General features: G+C 30.8%; 1 protein-coding gene across 1 annotated transcript in view; it reads right to left on the reverse strand.

Moving 5' to 3' along the window:
• The window catches only part of LOC143222412 (threonine--tRNA ligase 1, cytoplasmic-like), a 28,167-nt gene extending 15,187 nt beyond the window's left edge, over positions 1-12,980 (reverse strand). The window contains 13 exon segments of the mRNA XM_076448907.1: positions 640-802; positions 1,344-1,414; positions 1,807-1,902; positions 3,456-3,554; positions 4,714-4,835; positions 4,838-4,859; positions 5,265-5,343; positions 5,587-5,651; positions 8,168-8,415; positions 9,550-9,665; positions 10,106-10,287; positions 11,083-11,130; positions 12,880-12,980. Of these exon segments, the coding sequence (XP_076305022.1) occupies positions 640-802; positions 1,344-1,414; positions 1,807-1,902; positions 3,456-3,554; positions 4,714-4,835; positions 4,838-4,859; positions 5,265-5,343; positions 5,587-5,651; positions 8,168-8,415; positions 9,550-9,665; positions 10,106-10,287; positions 11,083-11,130; positions 12,880-12,936 (1,368 nt within the window). The 5' untranslated portion in view covers positions 12,937-12,980.
• Positions 12,981-14,388: the final 1,408 nt, after the last annotated feature.

The raw sequence follows: 14,388 nt of genomic DNA on the forward strand, positions 1-14,388 counted from the left end.
CTATAATTTGGTGCAAGTGACAAGCAGATTAATACCACAGTCACGAAAATGTTTCCTCAGTGTGACACTAGAGGTACCCACAAGTCATCAAATTTCCCATCTGAGTAATGAATGTTCAGGTGTCAGAGAAAAACGAACTAGTGGATTTTGAAAACGAACTAAAAAACAAATTCTAAATTCCATTTTTAATGGATACTTTGACAACCCACTTAAAGGTTAAATTTAAGCTAGTAATGTCAAGAAAACATGCAAATAGAAGAAAAGCACTTAGAACCCAAGAACTTTGGAAAGTCTCCACTGATAAGATTTTGTTTTGACAGTAAGTAAAATACTATAGTTACAAAATTAACAATTATATATCTAAAAATGGCTTTTTTAGGTTGAAAATATTTTGCACAGAGGAGCAAACAACGTTTAGACCTTCTATGGTCATTGTATGAACCTGACTACAAGCCATTTTTACATGTATAGTTTTCTCTACAAGTGGGTTTTCTAAACATCACTGAAAATTAATAATTACAGTTCATATTCAGTATCACACATTACCACCACCAGGGGAACCAAATTAAGTTATTAATTAATACTACTGAGGTAGTTCATCAGTTAGGAAATCCATGTGGCTATCTTTGGTCAACAAACCTGTTCCACAGCACAGAATATGTGAGCATCATCCTGCTGAAACCTACGGACTCTAGTTAATCCAGACAATGCTCCAGACAGCTCATTTCTGTGAAGAACACCAAAATCTGCCATTCTCAGAGGAAGTTCACGCCAAGATCTTGGTCGGTGGTCAAACATGAGACTGTATTGAAATGAAAGTTTCATGTACTGTTGATGTATTCATTATGGTAAAAACATGGTAGAAAAAATGATCAACATTGTGCTTTTATTGGTTATGCAACATTTGTGAGAAAGGGCAATCTACTGACAAAATATTAATTACAAGGTACTGGAAGAATATTTTGAGATTGGTGAAAATTGACTTTCTGCAATATCCCATGGATACATAATTTACTCATATTGGTAATCAAAGGGTTAGAAATTTTTAGCACACTAGTTCAAGAGTTAAAATGTCTTTGAAGAATATATTATATTATCTAAATAAAACACTATGGAAACAAGATATGAGCTGTAAAATCATAGAACAGTTCAGTATTTATTAAGTACTCAAAATATTTCTTCACATGTGGTTAGTACACTCCATATAAACAAAAGCATATTATAAATTAATTTTTTCTACAGGCAGAATAAAACTACATATGGTATTAATATGGTGTTTGAGCTGCATTATCTTTGTAAACAAAAGAACAGTTTCCATGTAATTCACATTAAATAGTACCCACCAGTGTCCTGGACAGTTCATTGGTTTCAGAGCAAATTTTTCTTTCTCCAATTCAAAGGAAAACATGTTTTCCTGAAAAGTGATGTATGAAACTTCAGTACCAACAAATTTATATTTCAATAAGTAATTTGTTTTGGTTAGGGTTACGAAATTACAAGTGATTATCATGATTATAATTAAAAAGGTAATAACAAAGTGTTAATCAGTAAACTAATTCTGTCACAAACTGAAAAAATAAAAACAATGTTAGACAAAACATTTTAATACTGAGTGTAATAGGTTTATAGAGATAGTTTATCTTAATTTGATGTGAAAGGAGAGAGAGGTTTTGGGAATTTTTAGCTTCCAAATATATGAAGACTCAACCAAACACAAAAATAAGATATTTAAGGTATATAAAAAGTGAAACAACAACAGCACACAAATATTTATATTTTATAAAGAGACAAAACATCAAAACTCACAGAATAATGTTGCCAATGTCCTGATGTTTCCCAGAGTTTACTATTATAAATATTAGGTGAAATTACTTCCTGAAACCCTCGTTTTCTATATTCACTCTGTTAATAAAGAAGTCACTGTTAAAAATATTTATCAAAGTTATGAAATTATGTATGTGGAAATAGCACAAAAGGAAACAGATAATTGTGCTTTGATTGTCAGGACATGAATCTCTCAGTTTAACAATTCTACAAAGAGGCACCAAGTTTTATAAATATTTATGAAATTTTGATGTTTGATTCTATAAGTTGCTTTAAATATTACAAAGTAACGAAAAAAACAACACTTTAAATTTATCAGTGTTTTAATTGTATCAAATTCATTATATTTTTAGAACATGCTTCCATTACAGTTTTCTAAAAACATGTATGCATTACTTCCATCAGTATTAGATATTTATAGTCAGGTTTTACCTTGCACTCAGTCTCACTATTTTAGCAATATTAAAACCCTAATAATAATAATGCAGTTTTTTAATCGGATAATTTGAGTCTGCAGATAGTTGTAAAGAATTTATCTGAGAAAGGAATATTTTTAGGTTATTTAACAAGTTCTAGATGAATGAAATATAGAATATACAATGCTATAGCAAAGTCTGCTCTTTCAACTGTAGATTTTAATAGCTACATTTGTTAAGACAAACGTCTGTATTAGTTACTTTTATGGGCATACAAAAAGGAAGAAATTGCAACTTCAAGTTCTGAAGTGTAACTTAACAGCAAGTTACTAACATCTCAAATGTTCCATTCTTCCTGAAAACTATGACCTTTTATCTTCACAAAATAATTTCTACTTTTATGTAGAACTGGTTCCAATTTATTTTGCCATCAGTAGTTAACAAAAACAGTTTTCTTTCATACCAACATGATGTACAAAGAGGTAGATACATAAACAAAAGAAGAAAGTCAAATTTTCTTTAACCTTCTTACATTGCTTTTCAATTCTCACAAGTTTGAGCTTTTGTGGATTAGGCTTCTTTACAATTTGCCACATGGCATGGATTTCTTAATTCATTAGCCAGAATGAGCGTTTTATCTTTTACTCAGAAATAAAACCAAAGATTCTATTTATTAGGTTTGGTACAAAATGAAGGCCAACAAGTATTACAAGATTTGTTCTTATTTTATTCACAGCCACATTCAATATTTTGTAGTTGTTTCTGAAGAGGTTACTCAGAGAGACCTTTATCTCTCAGAAAAATAGTTGTTTATATTTAACTTTTACACCAGAAAACACTTTCTACAACTGGATGATATGAGCAGATATTCAAGTTGCCAAACTAATCCTTTTGGCACTGTTGGCGACTACAGTGAACTTGAAGGCTCAGCACAGCAGGAGACCTTCCTTTATTCCTGTTAATCTTATGTATTGAATTAAGATTTATAGTATTGGGTACAATCACTGAATATTTCAGGGAGTTTTGTTGAGTTATTGCTGAGATATCATGCTTTTGGTACTGATACTATAATTAGTTGAAGTATCAAACATACATTCAGCACCAAGCCAAACATTAAAAAGTTGTTATTCAGTGCCAAAAGGGTTAAAGAAAAATGACAAAAACCAGTACTGTTTAAGTTTAAAAAGTATTTTAAACAGCAGTTAAATACATTACCTTGATGAAATCTATAAGAGTGTTGTAGATGTGAGCACCACATGGTTGAAAGAAGCAGCTTCCAGGGCTGAGCTCATGGAAGAAGTACAACTCCTGATCCTAGACAATAAAAAGAAATGTTAGAAAATAAAAATACAAGTAGCCATCTTAACTAAAACTTAAGAAAAGCATTTCTCAATCAACAAATAAGATTCAATAAAACATCACAACGAGATCCTTAAAAAAGGAAATCAAAGTGCACGATGCTGTAGTGGAAGGTGCATGCTTATTAAAACATAAGATTGGTTTATTTATCATGTTTGATGCAGGTAGATTCCATGACATATGACTATGTTTTGATATATGATTCATCTCTTTTTTAAAGCACAAAGCTACACAGTGACTACCTGTGCCCACTACAGGTATCAAAACCCAGTTTGTAGTGTTGCAAGCTTTCAGATTTACTGTCAAATCAATGCAGGGCAATAATTTGAACACTAATGATATATCATGAGTTACGTTTAAAGTAACGATGTATAATTAATTCAGAGGTCTATTACTTGCTACTCTGTCAAAAAAAAATGTTTAGAGTAGATGGCAGAGATAGGAACAAAAGTTAATTTAATATTATCAACTGTTGTACAATGAAAACATTAAGTATGTTAGCTTTATTACAGTTAGCTGTGACAAACTTGCATTCAAGTGTAAAGTTTAGCTACAACTACCTGAAAAGTTAAAAAGTTGATTTCAGGAGTTTTATAATTAGATGAAAAGAGCAACATTAAGTTTTGATAAAACAATCTCCATGTTAAACTGATTAGTTTAAACAAATTAACATTTGTTTCATTTACGATTTTATTAATTCAATTAATTCTTCAGAAGCAAAATGTCAGAGACCCACGATTTGTTGTTTTACAGTAAAGTTATATCAGGCTACTTCTTTCTACTGCAGGGAGCAGAACCCTGAATTTTAGTGTTAAGAATTCCTAAACAACTTTATATTGTCCACACCTGGGGGAATATTTTAAAACAGCCTAAAGATAATTTTGAATTTAAGAAAATATACCAGTTTATTTTAAAAGCAGACAAGTGGAAACCAAACACATTACTCTTACTGATTTACACATCACACAATATCAAAACAAACAATGTACTTCTACTTACTCTTCCAATCTTTCGATGGTCTCTCTTAGCTGCTTCTTCTTGGAACTTCTGCCATTCTTTGAGCTGCTTACTATCAGGATTAACTGATTTACACATCACAAATTCCATAACTTACTCTTCCAATCTTTCGATGGTCTCTCTTAGCTGCTTCTTCTTGGAACTTCTACCATTCTTTGAGCTGCTTACTATCAGGAAACGAGATTCCATAAACTCGTTCCAGCGTTTCAGCATCTGCGTTCCCTCCCAGTACGTAGAAGAGTTCTGGACAAAAACATTTAAATAGGTTTATGTATTACAAACCAGCTAAAAAAAATAGTTACTTAGTATTGCACAAAAATATCTTCAGAAAGTAAAGCAAATTTATGGTTATTTGGAAGATAATTCTTGTTTAATGCATGCAACCTCTATCTAAATAAATAAAACTTTAGTTTTGTTAGTATTTCTGTCTTACACATACACTAACAGAAGTGAGTAATAAAATATCTTGGAGTTCTTAATAAAACTCCTGAAAAAAAGTAAAAAATAAGAGCAAATGCAGTTTTCCTAAAACATGTCTGGTAGTTCCATTAAAATGTTTTAAAAAAAATCAACTTTAAAATGTTGATAGAGTTATTGCTAAAGTTCAGAAACAGTAGGACTTCATACGTTGAAATAACTGAGACCTACCTTTGTAATCTGAAAGGCTTTAACTTTGCCAGTATGTCTAACATGAGGACCAAGACACAAGTCAATCAGTGGACCACATCTGTAATACACACTTGCATTTAGTTTGATTCATCAACATTTCAAATGCAAGTTTTATATTTTAAAAACAAGCTTAAATATTTTACTATACATCTGCACAAAAATTATTAAAAAACACAAGAAATTATACATAATTTTATAGATATGTATTAGATAAAAGTTTTAATAACTAAAGCTTTATTACAAGCACACTTGAAACTACCAGTGAAACTTGTATTGTCCCAAATCCAGAAAGTTATGTTACCTATAAACAGTGGTTGTAGGTGACTTCACCTTTTCATTCAAGATCCGAACTTTGAATGGGTTATACTGGAGATAAAGAATTGGTTACATTAATATCTTGACTAAGAAAGGAAAGTAGAAAAATAAGTTAAATAGTAATAAACTACACAAGTGTTACATACATTTAATTATAAATTACCATGATAACAAGTAGCAGCAAAATATCTAGTTTATAATTAATTTATAAGTACAAGATTGAGATATGAGGACTAAGATAACAACCAAACTTCTGGCAAGTCTCTTACACAAGTTAAGTATTCCATCAGAGTATATAAAGTTAAAAACACTGTTAAAGATGTATGTATTAAATTGACCTTTAACCTTCAAGGTCATCTGTTATTTATACAATTACAACCCTTGGACAGTACAAAATTATTTGAGCAGTAACTATATTTAAATGGAAAATAAAACAGGTTTACAAAACAAACTAACTATTTAAAACAAATTACATTCAATGTTTTTCTCAAGTCTACGGGTAACTAAATAACTTCAAGTGTTCATTTGATGTGCCTTCAAAAGAATTAAATATAGCAGGATGTAGAGAATACTTGGCAAGATTTTGAAATACACATAACAGATGTATTTAGAGTATTTGTCTTAGGTTCAAAGATAGTTAATTCAAAAGCTAAGAGGTTAAAATCTAGGTTTAGGGGCATTATACTGGAAGCTAAAGACAATTCCATATCAATTGAAATATTAAAGTTTTGAAAACCACAAAACAGGTGGACACAACAAGTAATTTGCCCCAAGACTGGTGTTTACAAGAAATCACACATTAAAACTTTTGTAAACTGTTATTGAATACTACTATTAAAAAACTTATTCCATAAGCCTGTCTTAATTAAATAACAGTATCTTAAACTTGTCTTTCGTGTTCTACCGTCTTCAGAATACAAAAAGTAACAGTTCCATATTTTACAGTTCCCTAAGTAATCTTGTAAACTTCAAATATGTTTTCCCACCACACAAGTCATCCTAGTAGCCCTACCAATAAGAATATCCTTTCAAACCAAAACTACCCAATGGTTAGTTTTGGTTTGAGAGGATTTGGGGCCTAACTGATTATTTGTATAGACTGATATTTAGTTCTACTGAACTATTTGAAAATACATTTATTACATCATAAAATCCACTTAACTATTGGTAACAAAAGTCTATTGTTTAACTTTTCTACTTTAATGCCAGTATGCTCAGGTTTTGTTATATCTCCAGTCATACTAACGAGCGAGTTTCCAATTTTTATTAAACAAGTGTTCAAGATATGATAACCCATACAATGTACCAAGCATATGCAACAAAGGTCAAGTGATAAATGCTTATCCAAATTAAAGTCACTCTGTAGTACCCTAATGTCATCAAGAAAGGTAAAAATGACCAAGAGTTCAGTATCATCAGAAAACATTAAGAATCTGGTGATCATGCCTCTAAAGATGTCATTGAAGCAGTAAAGTTCACACACTCTGCATCATCCATGTAGCAAGTAACATCCTCCACAAACCTTTACACAAACACAAGATTTCTCTCCGGTAAATTCATGTTGGCTTTGGTTTATTAAGTGATATTGCAAAGTCTCTTATCAGACCCTCTAGAATTATTCATGTTAGAAAAGTAAACCTAACTGGGTTGTAATTTCAGAGATGAATCTTATCACCTCTTTAAAAAGAGGGGTAAAATAAGCTAATTTTCAGACAGATGTCCATTGTCTAATGACCTGCCATCAGTGAAAGAGGTTTGCATAATCTGAGCTTTGACCTATTATAAAACCCAGAGGGAAAAACCCCCAATGCTTTGAAGATGAAATTTTTGTTATGTGCTGTAGGTATTCAATTTAATGTGCTTTGTTTGAGTTTTGCTTGTTAGATTCAAAGTTTTGCTCAAAAGCTACAAACACTATCTGAACAAAGATACCAAATTTTAAACTGATAGACTATAGGGAAGGTAATTAACAGACAGCATTTATAACCACTTCTTGGGCTTCTTTCATCTAATTAAGTTATGGAATATAATGCACCACAGTACCAAAGTGTGGAGTGTACATGTGTGGCAATGACTTTCTAACCACAACGCAGATTCACAGTCCAAGCATATTACCCATTATGTCTCAATCAGCCTTATATTTACATCACCATAAAAAAATTAATCTAGCTTTATAGAAAGAAAAACTCAGTCAAGAGCAAATAATGTCAGTCTATATTTGTTTTAATGCATATCTACCAGATGAAAGTCACTACTACAAATGTCCAAAAAACTTACAGGTAAAAATTGTTCAAAATCTATCAATTTGATATTTTAAGGGAAAGGGGGGGAAGACATTTAGCCATATTGCTAAATTATTTGCAATACAGAAAATACGATTTTACATATTCAAAAAACTGTTGTTAGATAGTTATTTCACTTGCAACAAGTAGAACAATGCACAATACTTTAGATTTCTAATTTGTTTTTTAATAGCTAAAACATTAAGCAGAAATAATTAACGACAATGTGCAGTTAAATAAAACTAGTGGATTACATGAAGGCCATCCTAATTAATAACAGCTAACCTTGAACATCGCCAACAAATCTTCCTTTGACAGCTCCAGTCGTTCAAATGGCTGCTTCTCCTTCACGATGGATTTGACAACACTGTCAAGGGCTGGAAAGTCCGAGCTGGAGATACCCTGATCCTCCAAGTACATATCATAGTAGAAACCACTGTCAATTGGAGGACCGTAGCACAGGAAACCTCCATATATACGCTCCATGGCTTCTCCCAAAATGTGGGCACTTGAGTGCCAGAAGACTTGTTGACCTGTTGTAGCAAGTATAACAGATTTATAGTTTTGTTTAATTTGTATTGACCACGTCCTGATCATTATTTAAGTTTGTAGAAGTAAGAATCAATGTTTTAAGAAAACATTAGCACATCTTCAAATATTGGTGAATGTTTGAAATTGCCTAATAAATATAAAGGATAACCAACACAAAATGTCAGTAGACAGTAATAGAATATTGTTGGTTAGCTGCAGTCAATATACTATAAGCCTCAGAAGCTATAACTGGGGTTAATGCTCATTAACTGGACAAATTACAGAAGTTCACTATGAACATTCATAAATTAAGTATTACAAGCCATTCAACTTCAATGAAGTAACTTTGGAAGTTGGTATTTCTACAAGGACATTAAATATCATTATTGGTATAAAAGTCAGCTTGTAAGCCAGTCAGAGGCCAGCCAAGATAGCTAGCTAAAGCAAGGTGTAACAATATCAACCCAATTATTTTACTCATCATGGACCTAGACTCACAATAAAATATTCAGTTCTAGACTAAATATAAGACTTTATATAGTTTATAGAACTTTTGTATATCAATTATAAGTTTTATTGTTATTTGTATATTAAAATATATTTATGTTAAGAGAACTACCAATCTTGTTGGCAAATATATATATAGAAATTCAATTAACTTGAAAATTAAAATTATTCCAAATTGTAATATGCAAAGTATGCAACATAAAAAACTCATTGGAGATAAAATAAAAGTGAGGTCTTAGTATATCTTTTGAAACATATGCAAATAATTGTCATGAACTGAATCTTGAAAACAGCAAATGCAAGTATTACATTTCATGCCGTTTCAAAAAACTTATTACTGACAAAGGTGCATTCTAGGTGTTAAAACAAAAATGTCAATAATATAAATCACACTTTGTATACCACACAGAAAGTCCAAACTAAACAGCTGTTGATAGTGTAGATCACAGAAAATCAACCGTTAACAACTGCTGGCAAAGTGTATATAGCTGTCTGTATGAAGTCCAAACAGCCCATACAACTGTTGACATGCATCACATACACATGAAAATAGATGCCCCAAAAATTGTAAACACCCATATTACTCTCAAGTTGTATACAAAAGTTCAGTTTAGTAAATCGTATTTTACCTTCCTCACTATCAAACTTGAGCAACTCAAGGCTACAGTCATCTTCCAGAGGCCTGTCCAAGTCCCAGAGCACACCGTTTACTTTAGATATCACAGTGTTGTCAGCTAAGCCTTGACTAGAGATTTAATTTCAGAGTTAATATTTCCAAGAAGCAGTACATAAGTAAAACAAATGAGAATATAAAACTCAATTATTTGCAGCAAACCAAATCTTATAGTTCTTTATGGTGGTGTTTGAAAATGTCAGTTACCAAAGCACTCTGTCCAAGTAAACATAGATATGAATCTTAAGTGAAAAACAACACATTATCAAGGTTAAAATCTATATTAATCAAGGTTTCAATGTCCATAAACACAGTACTATGAGCAATGAAAACAAATGTCAGCCCTGAAGTAAGAAGTCAAACATTTAAATTTAACAAGGTTATTTAAACACTAGTATTTCCTGTCACTCTTGAAATTACAAAATATTTAAAATATGATTAAGCTAAATATAAAGGACATTTTACAAAAGAAATTACATGTTCATTTTACAGTTATCTGAGAAATACTTTACCTTATTCCTTGTGCCACTTGGTATGGTGTAGTACGCCATGACTGAGCTTCAACAACTTTACCATCTGGAAGGGTAATCTCGATACGTTCAGACCGTTTTTGTGCTAGCTGGTCTTCATATTTTGCACGGTATTGATTCCACAGCTCAATTCTATCCTGGATGTAGGATGGCCATGGATTTAGCTGTAAATTGCAAGTAAAGAGGAAATAATAAAATAAAAATAAAAACTGGACATATATTTCACACATACAAACCACAGAATGAGACAAGTGACTGAACAAAGCAGATTTAGGTTCAAAAACTAAATTTGAACTTATAATTTTACATTAAGTTTACCTCACAGGAGAGTGGAATCCATTTGGTAGAAAACATTGGTGCAAGTTTAATTATAATTTTAGTTAATATTTCTAGAAATAAATGAAGAAATATATTAACAAAATTACAAATATATAACCACAGTAAACAGACATGGGGGAAGTCAAGACAATCGTTTTCTCAGTTACTAAACATCAAGCAAAATTAAGGGATTTGTTCCACATGGTGGATTCTGAGCCAAAATTTATTTATTCATTTTGAATGTAATACTACAACAAGATCATAAAACCCCTTACAGGTCATCACAGGCAGTAGCACTAAGTTTTACACATTTTTAATGTAATCGTTAACATGATTATCCTTTATTACTACGACTTGTTCTTTTTACTGTTCTGTGAATTTGTAATATCCTGAAGTGTAAATTTAGAAATATTAGTAGATAAATATTCAAGAATATTTGTATAATTAAAACAATTAACAATCAACGTTGTATAACATAGTCAAAATATTATTTAACAACTGATTAACAGTTGGGAATACAAACATCTTTAGATCTTGACATGAAATTATATTGTTAAAAATATTCAAGAAGTAATTGTGAAAGACAAAAAAAAATCAACATAATTATTACACACAATATTGATTATACTGGATCTACACACCTCAGAACTCTTATGTTCAGTCATTTCCTTCCTCTGTTTAGATTTGACCTGTTAAATATTAAAAAGCAAGATAACAGGTTTTTAAATTAAAAAAAGGAAACTTAAATATTAGTACATTCACAAAACTTAAGAAAAATACGATGGCCTACAGGCTAACATGTAGCACCTATCAATACAAACTAAGACAAAAATATGATACAACTTTGAAGTCAAGATATTCGTATATGAATAAATAATTACAGCTAAATTAAAAAAAAAACAAAAAAAACAAACTTATTTTTATTATCAAACATAACTTTTCTTCAATAAATCACATTAAATACAACAACAGTGTTTGTGAACTTAATACTTAATGTTAATTTCAATCTTTTATTCTTTATATTAAAATCCCTTGTCTACCAAAATAATTCCATTCAATGTAATTTTATTGTTAAATAGATTCTTTAATTATTATTGAAAATTAATTTAGTTTATTTACATTCATCTTCACTTGATGAAACTTATTCACTAATTAATTGGATAAACATACATAATCCATGTACCACTTCCTTCCCAAATGACCACTAACTGTTAATTCCTACTTGTACTAACTGACCTTTATCTGGTAGAGTCAAACTTGTTATATATTACAAGCCCTCTAGATAAACTGAACTAAAAAATTAAAAGATATAGCTTACAACAACAGTTTCTGATCATAATAATACCAAGTTATAAATAAAACTTAATACTACATATTAAACTGGTTAGGTTAAATCATTTCACACTTGAAGTTATTTGTTATGCTTTCTACATTAAATAAAATATCTTTGCTACCAGCAAAGAATCTACAATGAAAACAAATTCCATTAATGTATAAAACTTTATAGTGAATTTGTAATTAATTAATTGGACACTACTAACATTACAAGTGGTACTGTATACACATTTCTTACAATAGCATATATAATATTTTACTGCTACTAACTTAAGACCTTCATAATGATTTACTGACTTGAAATATTCCACTTTATTTTTAAATTATGAGCGACTGTAATGTACGTACATTGTAAAGTCATGACAATATTTAGTTTATACAATCTCAGGATATTTCTACCCCGTTTCGTTTATTATTAAGTTCAAAACTACTCAAAGGCCTATATGTAGTATTTCTACCGGTTTCTAGCAGTACTGAAAGTCTACAGAAACGCCGCTGTACCACTGGGGTAGGGATCTACTTCTACAATTATCCAAAACAAACAATACTATACTTAGTTATAAAGCATATTTAACTTTTACCTCTTACTGTATCATTCAGATTTAAAGTTATTGATAATTTTGAGTCAATAGAATTACTCTTACACAACTTACTTTTAATTTACTTTGTTTTAGCAGATCTTACCAAAATTTCCAAGGCTATTTTTAAAATGTAATTAATAATACCAGATTATTCTCTTAACATTTAACAAACTATAGCTATTCGATATCACAACTACAATAAGCTAAAGTGACTAAATCCAATTTATGCAACATAATATAATGCAATATTCCTAGTCGTTTCGTCACCCTTAAATAGACTAACGACAACCAATACCACTTCACTATCACCACACCGGTACAAAACCGAAACACAGTGAAAATTTGCATCGAAAAAATTATTCATTTATCCACCTACGGTTTTAAAGCTTTTGACTGTACGGCTGCGATGGTGAAAAATATTTGGAGATCGTAATCTCTCGAACACACAGAACAACTTGAATCGGTAAATCATCTCTTAAAATGTAAATAAAATTAATGAAATATAAGTTACAATCTTCATGCCTTATCTTGATCAGCAAGGTTTACTTCATCCATTCCCTTCACCACGTCGTCAGCCATCTTACTACTCAACCTAAAGAACCGAAGAAAAGTTTTGAGAAGCCACGTATTATAAATAGAGAAAAAAAAAAAAACTGAACAAATTATTTAAATAATATTTGAAAAACATTTATTTAAATAACAATAGGTTGTGCAAAAATATGTGTTATTATTATTGTTATCAATTACAAAACATGATGTAAAAAGATGTGTTGAAAATGCAAAACGATTTATTACGTATGACTTTGCTTACACGTACGCCTGAAACCTTACCAGAATTTCAATACGTAATATGTCACCATATATATATATATCAGAAATTCATGAAACGTTATTACATTAAATTATAATTTTTTTTACTTCTGAAGATAGAAATATTAGATCATATATATAGAAAATATGAATGAATTTTGTATTACATATGTAATTACATCAGTTTATCGGAATGTAGAGAAAGCTGTAATTAATAACTGATATTAATGTGTTACTTTAAAATCCTGGAATCATTATGACGTTCTATTACTTGTTCTTTATTTCTTGCGTTTCGCACATATTTTTTTCCAAAAATTTCGTGAAATAACAAATAATCAATTTCATTTACACCCGTCGAATTTCTTCACAAATTCTCACAAAGTTATATGACTATCTTTTTCAGCATAAATACCTCTAATTCTGAACAGCCAGACTAAAGGGAAAGTAGGTAGTCAACACCTCTCACTGTCAACTATTGGATTACTCATTACCTTTGAACAGTGGGATTAAATTACTTGAGATGGCCTGATGGTTAGGGCATTCGACTCATACTCTGCGGGGCGTGGGTTCGAATCTCTTCGAATATGCTCACCCTTCTAAATGTGGAGGCGTTATAATGTTACAGTCAATATCACTTTCAATATCTAAAAGAGTAGCATAAAAATTGCGGTGAACTAGTTGACTAGCTGTCTTCTCTCTAGTCTTACACTGCTAAATTAGGAACAGCTAGCGCAGATAGCCTTCGTATAGCTCTGTGTGAAATTCCCAATATATCTAACTAGTGGGATTGATTGTTGCATTAAAACACTACCATAACTAAAAGGATAAGAATGTTCGACGAAGGGGCCTTGACCTGCAACCCCAGCACGCTAACTTCTAGACTAGAAAACAGTAAAACGTATTTTTGTACATTCCGTTACCCTCGGCTTTATATCGACTGTGGCTGTCACATAACTTGTAGTTTTGCACATTGAAATGTGTTTGACATAATGACTTCAACCGTTGATATTTCTCCACACATACTTGAAAAACGAAATATTTTGCTAATTAAGAAAAAATAAAAAAAAAAAACCTCGCTAGTCACAAATATTAAGAACCTTTTAAGATTGCAGAGGTCAGTGACTTTAAACTTTATAAAAGTTGTTTTGGTTTTAATAAAGAATTTTCCTCAATTCAGCTACGTAGATTTCGACAATAATATTTTTCCCCCATCACATCAGG

Source organism: Tachypleus tridentatus, chromosome 8 (genome assembly GCF_004210375.1).
Source record: "Tachypleus tridentatus isolate NWPU-2018 chromosome 8, ASM421037v1, whole genome shotgun sequence".
Classification (NCBI taxonomy): domain Eukaryota; kingdom Metazoa; phylum Arthropoda; class Merostomata; order Xiphosura; family Limulidae; genus Tachypleus; species Tachypleus tridentatus.